The sequence below is a fragment of the Schistosoma mansoni genome, chromosome W, assembly GCF_000237925.1.
Source record: "Schistosoma mansoni strain Puerto Rico chromosome W, complete genome".
In the NCBI taxonomy this organism is placed as follows: domain Eukaryota; kingdom Metazoa; phylum Platyhelminthes; class Trematoda; order Strigeidida; family Schistosomatidae; genus Schistosoma; species Schistosoma mansoni.
Genome location: NC_031502.1, coordinates 17,314,131 through 17,335,350, shown reverse-complemented (window position 1 = coordinate 17,335,350; position 21,220 = coordinate 17,314,131). Strand labels below are relative to the sequence as shown.

General features: G+C 32.8%; 1 protein-coding gene across 1 annotated transcript; it reads left to right on the top strand.

The window, feature by feature from the left end:
- The first annotated feature begins 451 nt into the window (after positions 1-451).
- Positions 452-1,450, top strand: Smp_180050 (hypothetical protein). The gene has a single exon (XM_018788807.1). It carries the CDS (start codon positions 976-978, stop codon positions 1,408-1,410), a length of 435 nt encoding a protein of 144 aa, XP_018654313.1. The 5' UTR covers positions 452-975; the 3' UTR covers positions 1,411-1,450.
- Positions 1,451-21,220: the final 19,770 nt, after the last annotated feature.

Here is a 21,220-nt window from a genome sequence, read left to right as displayed (position 1 = left end):
ATTCATTTTAATTTATTGGAATATTTCGATGCATATGAATTTTTTGTGATCATCTTATAGAAAATAACTTAATATCCGACACCAAAAACATTCTACTTATCTTTTGAATATATACACTAACCTTTACCTTCGAACTAAACATTTTAGAAACAATAAAAGGGATGAACATCTTCCACCTTTTTATCTGGAAACAGACATTAGTTACCACGATGCTGAGAGATATTTATGACCATGAATGAATAATAAGGGTTCTCCGAAAACATCTATTCTGTATCTTAACATTAACATTCAACAAGTATATACCTTCATAATGAACATGACTGAATAGTTAAAGTCAGTATATGGTTATGCGTCCTTTCAGTAATAAAAGGAGCGGTTTTAAATATATAACGTCCTCAAAAAATGTTGTACTTTAGCTTTCGTTTTCAAACACTGAAAACAATATATCATTAATTGCACTGAACAAGATATATTACTATTTATTTACATATCACTGTTCACACGGTAACAATAATGAATACTATTAATTGATATAATTAGCATTTTATTGTTTCGGGCTTTAAAAAGCACTTTTAGCGGACTAAATTTTGGTGTGTAACAAACTTCTGAGTTATTGAAATTGAATGTATCATGATGACACGAGAGATATCTTTCAAGCTACAAACGAACCTCAATAGAACTGTTACTGAACGTTCCATGAACTGCGGTTGAAAATTTGTGATTTTATACGATGTAAATACATTCATTATTTCAAAAACTTGGTCATATTTTATTAACACTACCTGAGACTGCGGAATGAAATCATCTATTCATCTCAGTGTTCATTCATCAATGGATATGGACGAACTGGGAGAAAGAAACGAGAATGGTGGCAGATCCGCAACTCTATGTGCATTCAACAAATTGGTTATATTAGAAACAATATTATCACACAAATACGTACACAAAGCTACTTAGGTCTCACCAGATCACACCATGGAGAATCAGATAGATCATATCTGTATCAGTAAAAACTTCACAAGGTCAACTGAAGACGCGAGAACTAAGAGAGGAGCTGATTTAGCTTCAGATCATCACCCGGTGATGGCGAAGATGGAAGTGAAGCTGAAGAAGCAATGGAAAACCGGACAAACAGCATTACAAAGGTTCAATATAGCCTTCCTTCGAGGTACTGCCAAACGTAACGAATTCAAGATAACTCTCAACAACAGGTTCCCAGCCTTGAAGGATCTACTCGAAAAAGAGGAAGCAACTATGGAGGACAACTGGAAAGGGACTAAAAGAGCACTAACTTCAACGTGTCAGGAGGTTCTGGGTCACAACAAGCATCATCATAAGGAATGGATCTCCATCGAAACCCTAGACAATATTCAAGAAAGGAAGAACAAGAACAAGCTGATGCAAACTTAAAGGCGTACAGCAAGGACAGCATTCCTTCAGTTGAAGAATATATATGGGACTCAAACCAACTGTCGACCAATATCAAAGTGAGAATTTTCAATACGAACGTCATGACAGTTCTACTGTAAGGAGTTGAAACTCGGAGAATTACCACAACCACCATCGAGAAGCTACAAGTATTTATAAACAACTGTCCACGCAAGGTACTCAATGTCTATTCACCGAATACCACCGGCAACGGCAAACTACTGTGCAGAGAACAAATTCGCTTCCAGCTGAGGAGGAAATTAGGGTAAGACGTTGGAAGCAGATAGGATATACATCCGAGGAAACCCTCAAACGGAATCATGAGGCAAGTGCTAACTTGGAATCCTGAAGGTAAACGAAAAAGCGGAAGACCAAAGGACACAATGAGCCGATAATTGGAAGCAGACATGAAAAGGATGGTCAGCAACTGGAAACAATTGGAAAGGATTGCCCAGGACAGAGTTGGTTGGTAAATGCTGGTTGGCAGCCTATGCTCATCCATGAGGTGTAACAGGTGTAAGTAATACTGTATTAATAACTAAGGAGTCGAAGAGGGCCTTTTATCCATTTAATCAATCTGTTGTTTCCTGGTCGACTGATGGTTTCGTCTCACCTAAAGGATTAGTTATCTGGTTTCGCTACATCTACGACTATCTAATAATTCAGTTGTTTCTGTGATATAGCTTTATCGGGTGAACAGACAGGCAATTTAGCAAACCAGATAGTAAGCACCTCTTTTCATTATTGAGATAGGGTACGATGAAAACAATATCAGCTTCGTTTTATCACATTGGATCAGTAGCGGTCATGTAATAGATAGAACCAAACCATGCAGAGTCATTCGTCGTTTACCTCCTACTTTTTCTTATAGTCTTTAACAATGTTGATTGATTGTCTCCCACACATTGACCAAAATCATCTTGTAATAATATGATTTTTCTCGTTTATTTCTTGAGATTTTCATTTGTGTATTCTCAAGTATTCAACGATCTAGACCAAATCCCTTCTGTTAATAAAGATAATCACATATAGAAGCATGAGGATATAAGAGAATAATAAAGTCAGATATCAAAATATCGAAATTCGAAGATAGTTAGGTAGAGATAAATCAAATCCACTATTTAATATTTAGGTATTTAGATATTAAGGGTTTCATTAAGGCATAAATCATAAAAAATGAGGTCATGAGAATCCGTTTAATTTAATTACCATGATTATTTATTTTGTCATTTTACAACTTTCACTACAGTGAAGTTCTGATTGGTGAGTTATTCAATGTACTACTTTAAGATTTTTTTTAAGCCATGTTGTTCAAACTTTCATTTTTAATGTATCATCTATTCGTTTCAGACAATGTGAAGTCTACAACAAAATAGTTGAAGAATTTCCATGTGGAACAACGGATTTTTGAAAAGTTGTAGAATACAGTTTGTATTTTTTATCTAATGATTATATTTACGGTACATTGTTGTGTTCACTATAAACGTGAAATGATGTTACATCACCATACGTTGACGCTTTAACTCTTTTCATCATTAGTTAGAAATCAAAGCTGAGAACGATGGAATAAAGAATCAATTTTAAACTTCATATATCTTTATATTAATTAAATAGTTAACTTTCTTCTAACCAAACAGTATCGTGTACACTATCAATGACGATTTCAGTTTAAATAATACATGCGTTGTAGTAAAACCTTCAGGCCAATGTCCATTAGCTTACAAGAACTTGTTTCAATGATATAAGGACAGAGAACACATTTCTGTAAATATCTTACTTTGATCACAATTTTCGTTAAAGAGTTGACGAACGAACAAAGTATTAATCAGTGTATAAAGTAATCCGATGAAGAGCCATGTTTCATGATATAGATTATGATGTATTACAGTATCTAAATTAATAGCTGTCATTGATATACATCAGTTTTTTAACTCGGCGAATTTCAGATGTAAAGAAAATGATATGTTTATTTTATGTTCTCTTCATTAGTGTGCAAACTTTATTCAAGACATCAATCAATCTTCAATAGCGACAACAACTCAGCATTTTATTTTAAGAAAACACACATTTGATCTCATTTATTTGTGAAGGGTAAAATGACTACTTGTTGACTAGAGTTTTTCTGTATCCTGTTGTGTGATACTTGCAGTTGTTATATATTCAGAAGTGCTAAGAAAATCAAATAAATATTCTAAATTTATCTAAAATTTTCTCTACTGGTAACAAGAACCATGACATTCAAAGCTTTGTTCCATAGAAATGCTACCTAAGTTTTTCCATCTTGTCCCATTATTTGATCCTTTTTAAAGAGTTTCATGTTTAATTTTAGAAGAGCTTTGTCTATCTGTTTCTTAACCGAAAATTAAATTATACTCCAAAAATTACTGTTTAACCAAATCAATAAAAAAATGTATTAACACCTATTTTGTTCGAGTGTCTTTATGTGTGTGTTTATAATTTCATTTCAATACACCTGAGTGGATAAATTAAGTTTTGATTAAGTTATTTGATCTAATTACTTAACAAACCTATATTTTTAGTAGTTTATCTATCAAATCAAACCTTATTTAAACCGATTTGCAAACGATTGACCAATTTTTATGGAATATTGCTGGTAACCTGATTAGTGTGAAGGTTAATCTTATGAACTGTAATCGCTGAAAAGGAACAAAGACCACTAAACAACGCTTAACAGTTAGTACTCACTAAATTATGTTCACCATGTCAAGAATATCATTTGTTACAATTTTTCACTTGGTAAATTTTAATAGAGCAAGAAGAACGAACGTAGCAGGATAAGATCAATTTATTTTGCGGATTTTCTTTAGCTGCTTACAGTCTTAAAACGACAGTACTAGTTATTTCTAAAAACAAACTTATGTACAAACATCACATAATACATCAGAAAATTTCACATCCATGAAGATTAATTAAAATATCAATAAGTAAGAAATACTTTTAAACGTTGTTTACACGGTCGCTCATGCTTTACTTAAGACAAAGAGTATTAGGCCGGGGTTAAAAGCACATTCAGAACAATAAAATTGACAACCACTTATCACCGTGATATACTTTTCATCACTCAAATATTCACTTCACTTTTCATACTCTTATGTCATTTTAAACGTTATAATTCAATTTCAATTATATTTTGCAACCGTCACCTTAATTAACTATGAACAGAATTCATTTAACAAACTGAATCCTACTACAAGTCATCATTTAAAGTCTAATCAAGTTGTAAATGCAGGCAGTATCAAAGCAAACGTTCCAGGACACAATATATTAAGAATAGAATAATTCAAGCCCTCACAAGTAACAATAAGTTGTACATATGAATTTGTTTCCATTTTTGTACTTTAATCATTTTTGTTGCAACCAACTTCGTTATTAAATGGTAGACAAACGTATTTACACTTCCCGCATAACAAACATTCTTTTGAATACAGAGAATGCAATCCATCATTGTCATCATCATTACTATAATCTTCAAGCTTTATTGCCTGTGATCACTTTAACCTTAAAACAAAAACTCAAATAAAGAAACCTAATATAAAATCAGTTGATTTGCCTTACACTGAAAAACTGTATTCTTTTTTTAAGTAAGTAAACAGACTACAATATTTTACTACAAAATCAGACTGAATGAATCATTGCTGTGATTTGTTTATTGTTATCGTTATTGTTGCAAGCACTATTAAGCGAATGTTAATTTTTATTCCTGATCAGTTGTTCATTCTTTTTCAGGTTGGAAACAGATGTAAAGGTATATTTGTAGGTCAAGTGTGTAAAATATGGAACTTGGTGTCTTTGTATTTTGAATTATGATTGTATTTATTTCAAATGACTGATATCATGAAAAGAGGTTATTTCTTTTAATTTAAGAATTATTTTCTAGATTAGGTTAATGAATAGTTTTCCTTAAATATCTTTACACTAATGGGTAAATAAATTTACTTACAAATATCTAAATCAGTATTCATGTAGCTACAAACGTCAGAAATACTGGTTCTTATATACATCCACTGTAAATTCCTGCCGTTCATCATGTTGCTGAGAAACAGTAACTCTAAATAAAGCCTCACAGATTGACATCAAATTATCGTTCTATAATTGAATGAGAGAAAAAGTTTCCAACATAATCGATACTTTTCACATAATCGCCTTCTACAAAATAAATCTTTGAATTTGAATGTGGTGTTATCGATCAATAATATAAGATATCGATCATGAATCTGACATGAACATTATTCCACTAAAGATTTATACAAATAAAAGTTAGTTATGACGTTTTTCTTTCTCTGTCAATCATAAGTGAGATCTGTTATTCATAAGGTGGAATATAAATATTCTATTAAGTGACTTAGCATTCCAGAGAAATGCACTTTCAGTTGAGTAGTTTGCGACCACTTTATAAGTGTCATACGGCTTGACAGCATCAACATATAACTAATGAGAAATGTTAGCAATTTTATAAAGAGTTATCATGAAACAGAATGGATCAACTTCCTAGACATAAGGCAATAGGTGTTCAAACTATCTGAAAATTGAATATACAGATATTCTGAAAGTAAAGTGTTTTAGAAAGAACATAAATCAAAACTGTTGATCATTCTTGACAAACCATTTTTAGACGATAATTCATGCTTGGAAAATCATTCCTTTTGGTAATTTAGTGCAATTTGTTTACAAAATATGACCTATTTACCATTTTGTAAAGGAATGTACCATTTTGAACCAAGTTTATTTATTTTTTAATCCCTACAGATTGTTATTATGTATTGACTGAATTCCTTGTTAATTATAGTAAACGTAAGTTTATTCGTATAAGAAATTACCTAATCAATCATTACTATTTCTCGTCATTCGTTTGGATACTAAAAAAGTAGCAGACTTACGATCTTGGTATCCATCTTTTGGCAATTTCTTCTTAATATTTAAAATGATGGTAGAAATGATTACTAACTCAGTGGCCATTTTGATTTTCACATTATAAATGTTTCTGTATCTTAAATGTGATCAAATAACATAATAAATCAGTAATTCGGTCACCATGTATATCTTGAGTATATGAAGAAGCTTGTAGGCAAACCTTGAAACCATGAATAAAAGAGAATACTTCATATGAAATATAGTAAAACAGTATTTTCCTACACTGTTTAAGAATAACAGATAAACAGGTGTTTTACATACTTCGAAATGAGAAAATATTTGGTTAATTACAATTTGCGGTTGGTCTGTTTCCCCTTAAATCGCTAGGATTACTGAATATAAGAAGCAAAGCATAGATTAGAAACATTCAACAAACTCTAAAAAGGAGAAAGAAGAAAACGGAAAACTAAACTGATCAGAAAAGTGCGAAAAGATTACTTGTCTAGATTTTTAATGGAATTCCCATTAATCGTTTGACATACCAGATAAATATGACTAATCAGTTTACACATGTGTTGTGTTCTGTACTTGCATACTGTAGCTTTCTAATGAAAATTATTATGTACGTAGTCTTCATTTCATTTTTGTGCTAGGAGATATTTAAATTCTTAGTTTAACTGTGTCAAACCAAAGCCTTTTAGATTATGGAGATATAAGGTTGTCCTATCTGAACTTCATAGTTAACACTTTTAAATTTAGTCAGTTTACGAAACGTATGATTATCGTATTTCAAGTCACAATGAGTAACAATTATCATATCCTCACCATTTGGTTAACTCTAAAATAAATTTTTCAACATTTTAGTGGGGATTCATAACCTGTGCATTCAATCAAGAGCCAAGTGTAACCGTAATTTACTAAATGTTATGGTTACGTGTCCCTTCGTATGACAGTTTACTTGGATTAAATATGCTCATCACTTAATTGTTACTGCAGCTCAAAATCATTTTGTTACTTACAAACCATGAAGATCTAAAGATATATTCTATTTGTCTGTAGTGCTGATCAGTCAGTACTCTGCAGATTTGGCTTAGATAGGATATAATTTTCGATTTTTTGATTGAGAAAACCTGAGAGCCTCTTCTGTATGAATACTTGTGCTAGCAATTGTAAAGTGAGTGATATTCGTTTTTCCTCATATTTATTAAAAGAAAGGTTTTGTAATTCATTTAGTTTTATCTTAGTTTTCTTTTTCAGCTATCACAGTCACAGCTAATATAACTTCAGATTTGTAGCCAGATCTTATATGATGTAAGATAACGTCTTTTTGATGACCAACTTATTATAACCAAAAATTGCATGCCTTGTAACAAAGGTGATTCACAGATCTTAGTCAATATGACAATAGTTATAATTCAGTAACAAACTAGTGAGTTCGTGAATTGTCAATAATACAAAATAATATTTGTATCCATAACGATTATTCAAAACCAATAAGTTAATTTTCTTACTCCTCAATCTTAACTGATATATTTCAAACAAACATTTTAAGCAAAGATGGTTTATGGTTAGTAGTGGAATCCAGGACGCGTGTTTCGTCCTATTTGGGACTCGTCAGCTGGATGCACTTGCATCTCAGAGTTGATGTTCACTCTGAGACTCGAACCCAGTACCTTTTGCTTCAAACGCCATCGCGTTATCCATTTAGCTACTGAGTCCTGATAGTCACTTGCTTGTGCAAATGGGGGGGGGGGGAATTTAAATTCCCTTGGTATTGTTTGTTTGAATCTTCCTATCTTTGCTTATAATGCTTGTGAATTAAGGCTATATCGAGGCAATACGCACAGTATGCACATACATCAATAAGAGTCTGATCAATTGCAGTCCTAAACATCAATGGGAAGATTCAACTAAACAATACTAAGTGAATATATATTTCAAACAAAACATAGAATACAGCTAAAATGCATTGAGTGACTAATAATTTGTAATAGAAATAGGATGGCCAAATATGGAAAAACCAACTAACATTCCTAATTTACTACAACAGTTATATCTCGTGTAAAAATATATATATTTAATGATAAAAGGGAAGTAAAGGTTGCACAATTTGAACAAATGGAATGCCTCTAACAGTTATTCCAACAAATGTTCAATACATATAGTTTTGAATTAGATGATGTTTTGTCTAGTATGAGTTAAAATACACGTATCTATGTAGTAAAGCAGCCTCAGCAGCAGTAGGTCTCAACATATACAAAGGGGAAAGCAAGACTCTCCTATACATTACAACATCCATCAATCGAATCACACACGACGGAGAAGCTTTGGAGGATGTGAAAACCTTTACATATCTGGGCAACATCATCGATGAACACAGTGGATCTGATGCAGATGTGAGGGCGCGGATCAGCAAAGCAAGAGCAGCATATTTACAACTAAAGAATATCTGGAACTCAAAACAACTGTCAACCAACACCAAGATCAGGATTTTCAATACAAATATCAAGACAGTTCTACTGTATGGGACGGAGACGTGGAGAACTACGAAAGCCATCATCCAGAAGATACAGGTGTTTATCAACAGTTTTCTACGCAAAATACTTCGGATCGTTGGCCAGACACTATCAGCAACATTCTACTGTGAGAGAGAACAAACCAGATTTCAATGAAGGAAGGGATCAGGAAGAAGCGCTGGAAGCGGATAGGACAAACATTGAGGAAATCACCCAACTGCGTCACAAGGCAAGCCCTCACTTGCAATCCTGAAGGCCAAAAGAGAAGAGGAAGACCAGAGAACGCATCATGCCGAGAAATGGAGACAGGCATGAAAAGAATGAACAAAAATTGGATAGAGCTAGAAAGGAAGGCCCAGGACAGAGTGGGTTGGAGAATGCTGGTCGGCGGCCTATGCTTCATTGAGGGTAACAGGCGTAAGTAAGTAAGTCAGGTTGTGAGCAACAAATGCATCAAACTACTAACAGACTGGAATAAATGCTATGTAACAAGCAAAAGCATCACGAAAATTGACGTGTGACGGAAAAATTGCTGTTAATAGCCGATAATAAACGACATCCAAAATCCTCGACAACATGTAACATGTGAGCGAGAACCTGTGGCATGACTTGTCGACCATGCCTTTCTTATCACATGAGTGGAATTGAATAGACTTACTGTCTTTAATTGTGAAATTCGTTCATTGTAAAAGTTTAATCAAGTGTCAAGTGTTTTTAAAAAAGTTTTTAAACTATTTTTCATTTATGTACTTTTATCGTCACCTGGTTAAAGTCCCTGATGAATACTGTTTTAAAATTGGTTCATTTTTGATAAAGAAATTTGACGCTTACTATAGACTATTTTAAAAATTCTTATCATACATTTTAACAATACTGTATTTTGACAATTTTCGAATAACTGAAAATTAGTGAACAACAATCCAATAAAATTGCATCAAGATGAAAAGGGAAGTATTTTTCTTGTTAACGTTTAGTCTAAAGTCACGAGATAAAATTGAATTTGCCTCTCAATATCTTCCGATTAGCTGTAGTCTGTGGTAGTGATGTTTGCCAAGTTCATATAAGTTTTATGAGATCATAAGTTATTAACATGTTTAGATTTTTCATAGCATTGTAACTCTGAATGTAAAACATCACTATTACCTACCTAATATAAACTAGAAACTCTAATTTAATGAAACAAATGATCTGTTCATATAAATGAAAATCATAATTGGTAAAACCCAACATTATGAATCCTAAAGTGGAAAAATAAATAGTCTACGATGACAATGATATTTTCTAGGTTTGAAAAAGAGAACAATGTCTAAAAAAACTTGAAAGACTTGTCTCCAGACAAATCAAATTAGTAAGTTGATGGCTTAATCTGTACATCACGTTGATCCTATGCAATCTAGGTACATTTGTAAAACTTTTGATACATGAGTGAAACAAATTCTCACTTAAATTGGTACAACATTTTTCGGTACTCCTTGGCTGTGTCGGCTTATTTTCACCTTTATTTGACTAATTTTAGCTAATTTTCAGTTTCAACAAAACATCTTAACTCAACACCACCAAAAATTCTATTTGAATGATAATCAAGAAGAAAAGAAATTTTCGAAACATTGAAATTACTTCCTAAATAATTCTTGTAGTATGTATAGACAGAACAAAATTATTGACTAAAAATTATTTATAAGTAAACAAATTGGATACTGTCGATGGTAATTATTTGAGATTTCAATTATGAATATTGTACACACTGCTGAATATGCAACTTATATGGACTAAGTCGATTATCAAATAAATCAATAATATTAAGATTAGTTTACAATCAGTAATACCATAAATTATCTTGATGATGGTTAATGTATAAGTTTCTGAACTTTTATCGAATTTTTAGCAGGATAAATTCAACATTTTATCAGTGATGAAACGAAAAATGTTAACTTAGAAAGATATGTGAATAAAAATTATCTTCAACAGGCTTTGAGTCAGGGTTTAATTCAATAACTTACCTATAGCCACGAAGACATTTGAATTACAAAATATTTCAGGCTAATATTCATCCCTGATACAGTGATTATGTACAACAGTTTGTATAAAACACAGCCATACAATATTTTACATGAAACCCATTGACTATTAACTACTGAGAGTAGATTTCGAATACGAAAATTTGATGCTGAAAATATGTAACTTTTGAATTACTACAGACAAACCTGTAGTTCAATTTATAAAAACTTCAATCACTAACACGCTTATACACGGGATTATTTTGTTCAGCTTTCAACAAGCAACTGCACAATAGTCTTGCAAATACTTACAAATAAATTAAATTCGAAATACTAGTTTTTGCGAGGTGCATATAAATCCCTTTGCTGTTTTGAGTTCAGTGATCCGAATATAATATTTCTATAAAGAACAAGTATCATCAGAGAAACGGGAATTCGCTCTTACTACATATATATAATCTAAAAGCCTCTTCAATACTTTGCTATAAGTTTTTCATTAAAAAATTGTTTGAAACCATGATTTGTCCGTACATTATCCTACTTACTAATTATCATAAGCAGCATAATAAAATCCTAATATTTTGTAAAAACTAATATATATATTTCTTAGAATTTGTTTTACAACAGAACTTTTGATTATCACGATCATATAGTTGCGGTGTTGTATACTACTGTGGCTTTGGAATTTAGACGGAACTTAAAAATGACAATTAAACAGTTTTCTCATTGATCATACTGTTCAGCTTTGAGTCACTGTGAAAATGAATTGTTAATTAATTGTTTCAGCTGAACAAAAATTGAATGTCGAAGTTAATCACATCTATTATGGGAAGCGAAAAAAAAATTTCAATACAGTATTTAAATAACTTTACACGAAAGTAACACAGTGAACATAACAGTCACATATGATGTTTGGGTATAATGATAGTTGTTTTGCACATTGTCTCGTGCTTGATTCCAAACACGTAATACAATACTTCCAAGTGTGCTCATTACTTTTCCTCTGACTTGAATACTTTTCTATTTTTGACAACTAGGATACTCATCGGATAATCCTGGAAATTACTAATGTAACAAGTTAAACTCCACTAGTTTTAATTTTAGCACTCCTATAAGGTAATTTATTACACTAAGAAAATAGTAATACAAAATAGGTTTTAAGCTATCATCTACTGAGACATCTTAGAAACTAAAATAATCTACTAAGATATCTTGAGTAGTTTGTTACTACAATCAATTCATTCACTCACTGATAATCAAATTTAATGAGTTTTCATGGAGTTAGATTAATATATATCATACTCCTTTATATTTGGTCTTGGATCACAAAATATTTTGTCATGTCAACAACCACTAAAACGACATTTCTATAATATGACAAAACTCTTAGTTCGCAAACTTTAGCTAACCAGAATCATATTTGAAGTTACTTACTCTTTTTTATGTATAGAAACGGTTGATAAGATATGTAATACAATTAAAATTATTCATCTTTGAAGAATTCGATCTCCATTGATAACAATAATGTTTGTTGAAAATACAATAAATCTTAATCTATCGTTACTTATAGATTGCTGTCCAAAATAATTAGTAGGATAGTTATGTTTACTGTTTTTTATATTGTATTTATAAAATAAAAATTATTCGTTATACACATGGTAAAATGTAAAATAGAATATTCTTCATCTTATCTCTTAAAAATATTTTTAGATAATGTACTTTGGACAGATAAACATTTTCTTTTAATTCAATATTATCCTGAATAGTTTGTAATGAAGCGAATCGTGAACTTGTTTTGCTTCATAGTTGATGTGTTTTCAGCTGTAAGGTCATCATCTACTTTTGTTTTTATTTGTTCATAACCATTTGTTCGGTTGTTTTGGATTTTTATGACAGATAATTTAAAATACTATGTAGTTTGAATTATGTAATTTTTAAACATATAATTTGGATATTGTAGTAAGACGAAGATTATCAGAACTAATGTGATATATTAGAGCAACACATTTCGAACAATCTGATCACACATATACTTCTTAAGAATATTTATTCTTAGATTGGTTGAAGTTAGACATTAACACCGCTGGATGCCGGCTCGGTGGTCTAGAGGTTAAGTGTTCACACGCGAGACCGATAGGTCCTGGGTTCGAATCCCACGATTGAGATCGTGGGTACGCACTGTCGAGAAGTCCCGTACTCGGACGAAATGGCCTTCCAGGTTTCTCATGCTGGTATGGCTTTAATTGACACTTGAATTCAACTATTAAATTACTATAATATCTACAAAGCCCCTTTCTGATTGTAAAAATAAAATGTCAATTAGATTAGAAATGGAGGGCAAGAGGAGACAAAGATAATCAAGAAAATAATATGAAAAGTAAGTTGAAGCCTCATGACGTTGGGTAATAAGCTAATATTTCCAGGGTGCATTTAAGGTGAGAACAAACTGTTTTTGAATACACAAGGGGGGGTTGAATTTTCGTATGGCTTAGGCTTCAATAATCCTTATTATAAGCCCTTTTACACTTTTTATACAACAGCACAAAAGCCGTGTTAACAACAATCTTATGACCTGTTTCAACTATGTGTCTGGCATTAGAGGATGAAGGATGTTTTTTATCTACTCTTATTGAGTCATTTGATTCTATTTGTTTTCGCAACCATTTAGGTACATGTTCGAACACCCTAGTTTTCAGATCACGATTGCTCCTTCCTATGTATGTGTGACCACACACACATCCAAACTGATAAACACGATGGGATGGGATGCAATCGTTTTCAATCCCATCAATCTGGTGAAAGTATTCACCTTCAAATGTGAACTGAACTTCGTGAGTACATAATGGTGCTAAATCTTTAAGAATTTTTAAAGGGACAGGTAATTTAAGGTTGTTCAAAGATATGTGGTCACTTAATATATCAATAGCCATTTTCAGAGATGCATTTGTGAACAAGGAATTCATGTCAAATAAATACATTGTCTTTCCCTTGATATTAATATCTTCTAAATGGTTGACCAATTCTTTCTAGTCTAGTTGACCTTTTATTTTTATATATAAATGTTCTTAACAAGTATATGAGTGATCAGATTGTTCGAAATGTATTGCGCTAATATATTACATAGTTCTGATAATCTTCATCTTCTTATTACACTATCGAAATTTACCAAAGGGGTTAACTGCTTCAAATATATGATTGTCCTAATGATATTTTTTCGGTACTCTACGTAAAAGACAATCAAGTATTAGAGATATAATTTATAGTTTATGAATGATGTATACAGTTGGCGATTTTCTAAATCTTGTCTTTCGAACAAATAAATCTATATAAACGACTAGACTATTCATTAAATATTCTGTTAACAAATTTCAGGTTATATCAGATAGGTGTCATTTATATAGTCATCTATAAGTATAATGGGCAATCTTTGGTATATTACTAAAACTATTGAAGGGTTTGATAACCTCTTGCGTTACTCATTTACTGTTATATGATATTTTTCTTAAGAGTATAATTATTATTTATGTGGTTTGATAGAATACACTTTAGTGTTGAGAGTGTAATTAAAAAGAATTTTTGTATTTTATTCAATAAACAGTTGTCTGTGTACAGGTTTGTTAATTCTATCGATATTTTACATAACATTAAAATTAATTTAAAATTTGCTCTTCAGCTAAATGGCTTATGAAAATATTATCAATTTTAATCTAGAACCAACCGGGCAACCACACCTGTCTAGTTTTAATTCATGACTTCTCAGAATCCCTCCGCCTACATTCACACTCTACATATAGCTAAGATCCTGTTTGAAAATCAAGAACTATGCTACAAATTAAATAAATTAGGCGAAAATTCTTTTTCTACATTTAGCTTCATAATAAAAACGTATTAGATTACTTCGCTGCACTATAGTAGACTGAAAAAGTTTATTCTATGAGTTGTATCAATTTTTTTTAATCACAAGAAGTTGTAACAGTATCAACGATCATATTTCAACAAATGTGAGAACGTTTAAAATCATACTATTTCGTTGATTGTTACTTGTGATCGTCAAGATTATAAATTGCAGACATTCTGTAAAGCCCACTCAACATTTTGAAAATATTATATTGATGCGCATTTGTTGTCCATATGACACAACCTCAAGTCACTCCATAAGAAATGCTATTTAGTCAAAGTAGTTCAGTTTATTATGAGAATTTATTACTGCATATATACAGCCCATAGTCATTACCGATTCTAGTCAAATAATGGAACCCACATCACTTGATTTAAAATATATAGGCATACAAAATAAAAACCACACAGTTTGTGAAATTTCATAAAGTTAATTCACAGATAAGTAAACAAAATAATGAGGAATATTATCTAAATAAATTTATTTAAGTACATTTTATCTAACAATCAAATTGACATAGATTATTATTGACCGACTAATAATAAATTAGAAGCCATAAACTAAGATGTCATCATAAGAGAAAGTTTCTATTATCTAATACCAGAGGTTTATTTATGCACATATAAACTAATTATCATAGAACGTTTATATAGTTTGATAAAAACAACTAAAATAGTAGTAAAAAGGAATTTATTTGTATCAATAATAAACGATGCATAAAATTAGCAGAGATGGATAGTGGCTAGCAGTGGAATCCAGGACGCGCGTTTCGTCCTATTTGGGACTCGTCAGCTGGATGTACCTGCATCTCAGAGTTGATGTTCACTCTGAGACTCGAGGTACATCCAGCTGACAAGTCCCAAATAGGACGAAACGCGCGTCCTGGATTCCACTGCTAGCCACTATCCATCTCTGCTAACCATGCTTGTGAATTAAGGTATATCGAGGCAATACGCACAGTATGCACATATGCCAAATAGAGACTGACCAGATGCAGTCCTAACAAAATCGATGGGAAGATCCAAACAAGTAATACGAAGATGCATAAAATTGTTTCCAAATAATAATTAATATAATAAGTTCACTTAAGATTCATATAGCACACGTGCAAAATCTAAATGTCATGTGGGATAATCTCTTACATTTGATTTTTCCACTTTGAGTTTACATTAATTCCAAAGACAACTTCATGTTCTTGGTTAAGGGTCTGTACAAAGTTAAGCTTCTCTATCAGAAATAATAACTTCCTGGTTATTGTATTTTCTGTATTTTCGTATTCCTGTACAATAGCTTTTAAGATTGAAAAGGTGTGTAGAACATATATGCTTTTCGTCTAGATGTGTTTTCAAAGTTTGCTTTCACTAATAATAAATTTAATCCTATCTTCAATAGACTGGTTTGAACAATTATATATCTATCATAGCATAACAGTGAATTAGCAGAAAGATAAAACAAATATGTAGGAAACAAAACTATCTATTTACTTTGCTTTAATATCACTGAGGTATGTGATGTGAAAGATGGCAAGTTATTTAAATTAGCGTTTTAAAGGTTATCAGAAAACGGTGAAGTGCGAATATCTCACTTATTACTTTCGATATAGATATATATGTCATATACACTAAATTCCATTTACGGACCATAGGAAAAGGTGCACCATTGTCAGTCTCGGATAAAGCACGCCATAACAAAATCAGTTGCAACAATCTGTTTCCTCGCGCTAACTAAATTCTATGTAATCAGTCAAATCCATAATCACAATGAAATAGAATACGTCACTGAGCATAATAAGTAAAAGTACAAGTTGATAGGGAAGACAGCTCAACCGCCAATTTTCAAAAAAATATATTGGGATTTGGAATACTTGTCTTAATAAAAATGTTAGAGGTAAAAAGGTAATTTGTGTGAAAAGGTGGAGTGTGGGGAGGGGAATACAAAAAAAACAAATTCATTGGTTAAGTAAATAAGTTGTATTTTTACACGGGGAACGATTAGAATGAATTATTTTCATTAGGAAAATCGAGGTGAGCCTTCCCGAAAACATAAGATCCAGATTACAAAATTAAGCAGGTCTACTGAATAACAAGTCCAAGTTTTGGTTGTATAGATTGTCTTAAGGAGAGCTTCTCATCATCATCTTTTTTTTTCGTCATTAATATTTTTTAAACTGTCTGCAAGGACATAAACCACATGCCACCTCTTCAGGATATATAGAACCGTGGAAACTCTGAAATGAGGTAAGGTAAAAACACAGCAGTCTGCATCTTCCGCACCACTGAACACTTTTGATCATGACTTTTATGGTCAATTGGACGAGTTAAAGTGACAGTTTGTGTGCGTACCGTCTTTTACAAGTGCCTGTAGTTTGATGTACAACGTAGACAAGGCGAACCTATACTGTTAAGAGTATTAATGTACGATAACAAACGTCTGTATCAATAGTTAAACATAGGAAATAGGAGGTCAAGCGTGGTTAAATAGACTAGAATAGTAATCACAAAAAATTCAAATCAGTACACCTGTCTTCCCACTATCAACTTGTACTTTTACTTATTATGCTCAGTGACGTATTCTATTTTCATAGTTAAGATGATGAGTCAATTGAAGCTAGACCACAATGGAAAACCTGGAAGCACTGGACGGCCGTTTCATCCTATTATGGAACTCCTCAGCCGTGCACATCCACGTTCCCGCACTCGCGAGATTCGAACCCAGGACCTACCAGTCTCGCTCCAGAGCACTTAACCGATAGACCACTGAGCCGGCATCCAACGATGTTGATGTCTAACTTCAACTGATCCACGAAGTTGAGCAACCGTTCACCAATTGTCTTCAGTGAGTTGATATCTCACAACAGACGTGGTTTGAACTCCACTAGTCACTGCTTCTCGCTAGAACTCCTGGATTTACCTCTCGAAGTCAGTCACTAGTGATTATTGACTCAAACCGCCTTGATTGGTCTAAAATTTTCGTATAAATATTCATGTATATTAGAGTAAAGCCTGATGACAATCTAGTTAAAAACAATTGTTCGCTTACATGTGTTGTCCTAATTCTCATAATGGGAACCTGAACTAATGATAGGGAGTGAAGTAGTTGAGCGTGTTGACAGCTTCACTTATCTTGGGAGTCTCATCAGCCCTTGTGGTCTGGTGTATGACGAAATCTCAACACGGATACAGAAGGCTCGTCTAGCTTTCGCCAACTTGCGTTATTTATGGCATAGGCGAGATATCCGTTTACCGACCGAAGGACGGGTTTACTGTGCAGCAGTTCGTTCCGTCCTACTTTGTGGCAGTGAAACATGGCCGGTAAGAGTAGAGGATATTCGTAGGCTACTAGTATTCGATTATAGGTGTCTTCGAAGCATTGCTCGTATATTCTGGGACCACCGGGTAAGTAGTGCAGTCGTTAGGAAACGGGTACTAGGTAATGATGGAAAATCGACTGATGAAGTAGTGAAACTTCATCAGTTGAGATGGCTGGGACATGTGTTACGTATGCCCAACCACCGACTGCCCCGACATGCGATGTTTTATTGTGTAGGAGTAGGTTAGAAGAAAGCTAGGGGCAGCCAGACCAAAATGTGGTACAAACCCATGAACTTAGTGACAAGTGGACTGGGCCATGTTGGTAGGTGTAGACTACCTGGTTGGGATCCGCGACATGATAGCAATCGATGGTTAGAGACTTTGAATGACATGGCTCAAAATCGTTCGCAGTGGCGAAGGTGCATCCACTCCTTGTGTTCTCCCAAATTCTAATCTGAATTCCTCATGTCTCTTTTTCCTCTTTCTAAATTTATTTCACTGGATTACACTCCCTGAATAACATCTTCAAACCCTAATCTTTCTAATTACTCCTTATACTCTTACTATTTCTACTACAATGGGATTTGAATGGACAACTTCATCTCTGTGCTAATGTGGTATGGCAACTCGAACTGATGTACGTACGTACGAAGTTCCACGTTGTGACTGACTGACATCATTACAAATAAAAGTATGAAAACAAATCGATCTGAATAAATTACATACGTCCTAACATATCTGGAATTTGTTGAAATTGGTACATGGAAGTTTGGACAGCTTGTAATCAACTAACAATAGCTTTCTAGAATAGATACAAACAGATCTATAAGAAACAGCAATATATAATTAGTGCATTCTGTTTAGTGTCAGTATGTTGTTATTTTTATATATTACAGAAATAAACGAAAGTATGAATAATGTTAATGACGTAGCCCTCAAATGATTTTTAATATTCTAATTGTGGTTATTTAATCGAAAGCCAAGAAATATATACTGCAGATGCATATTTCACTGTTCAATAATTGACTATATGTTCAATATTGCCTTAAAATATTATGTCAGGTCAAGTAATAAACAGAAATCCCTATTTTGGTGAAATGACTACAGTTATAAGTGACTAGTCATTCGATTTGAAAGTCCTAGTTTCTATCTGTAGTCTTGTGGGAGTGCATTACTGAAAAGGTCTTCAACTAGAATAAAATATTCATACAGTTTCCTGGTTTTTGTTTCTTCTTCGACTGACTGAGAGTCATCTTTAAACTGATCAGGAAAAGTACATCCAAAAACCATACTTTACCACGACAAAATTGAAACGAGTTTAATCAAATGAACTAAACTAAACCAAGTACATGGTAGAAATTTGGGCTTTCCTTCAAAATTAACTAATCATCTGAAAGAAAAAAATATTAAAGTTGAACATCGAATGCTTTCAATAAAGGTCATCCAGACGACATTTCGGCTCGCATCACTCCACGAAAATCAATACTTGAACAAGTAAGACGGTGGTTACGAAATCGACGATTCACCTTGAGATTAGTTCCAGTTCACGAGCCTAAGATTATTTATAAGTCAACTTAAGGGGCTGGAGTTTTGTAAACTATCCGAAAGCATAGCAACATAAATAATGATTTGCGAACCTAATAAACCAAACTAGTGAACAGCCTAAACCCATCGAATCCTAGAACTGATCAAAGAAATTGATCAGACTCTAGACGGACAGAATTAACCACTAAAAACTTAGAAAGAAATCCTGGCACCTAATTTCTTTCGCAAATATTCACTTATGTTGTCTATAAGGGATTTAACCATCACGATAAAACTAATTAGTCCATAAAACAAAACAACTCTAAAACCATCCTTTTGAGCTAGAAATTCTCAAAACTACCAATATTTATGAGAGTAAACTAGCTTCGTACTTCGCGCACTACAATGGTACTTGGTTCTGTAAATAAGACAATGTGTATTTTCTCGCCTTCTATTTAGTCTCCATCTATCCACATAAAAATCTGAATATAAACTTTTGGAGACAAACTAATTTATAATATTTTATAACTATAAAATCCAGAGTTAAGATAAACACCCCGACATAAAAATAATAATTATATTAAAAATGAATTTTTAGGTAGAAGGAAAGCAACGATTAGACAAAAACTACTAATCATACATCTAGTCACCTGTTTCAGTTCATCCCACTTATTAATACATATCCGTTAAGAAAAAAAGGTAGACACTGTTGCTTCTACTGATAAACAGGTGGTGAATGCAAATTTATTTTGAAATACACTTAGTTAACTTAGTATTTAGCTCAATATTAATACTTAAGAAAACCTAAGTAATCAGACAGACATCTACCCGTCAAACAATTATTGTTGTTGAAAGTAATATATAGAATTAAAACAATCATAAATAGGAGACTTTGTGTAAACGATGGTAGCGTGAAACTATTGTATACAGTTAGACAGTACTGTCAATCCGTCGAGTTCAAAGGTGTTGAATTACCTTTTTAATCGTACCCAGATTATGAAGAAACACAGCAGGTCTAAACACTTTTAGGTACTAGACTTGTGTTGCATACATACAATGAAGCTAACTACATCGACTAGATTTTCTATGAAACTTTAGATACCTGACACTATGAACTGAGAACAATAAGTTTCGGTGTCGCTGGGAAAACCTATCTAGGCTACAAATATGTAACTTCAGCAAATAATTTATATTGGACATTTGCTGTTAAATAGTTAGCGAAGAAATATGTATAGTAGGGGTTTACATTATATAAATTCAGCTTCAAGGAAAAAAGCTAAGTTTTGTTAAGCTAAATAAAACCACAAATTCACTTGGTATTGTTTGCTTGTATCTCCCGGAGTGAACATTAACTCTGGGATGCAGGTACATCCAGCCGACGAGTCCCAAATAGGACGAAACGCGCGTCCTGGATTCCATCTTTGCTTATAAATAAAACCACAGCTAAATAGTACATACTGGAAGGAGTCCCTTTAGAAAAATAATGACATAACTTATCTTACTTCAGCTGAACAAAAATACTTAACCTATTGATAACAAGACACTGAGTGTCCGTGTTTAGCTACTTCTGTTCTGATTTTCAGTTGGAATTTTTAGTACTTGTGAGTAGTTTAAATTTCAAATGGAAATATTTCGTCCATAAAATTGGCTGAGACGAATGGATGAAGTGTAAGG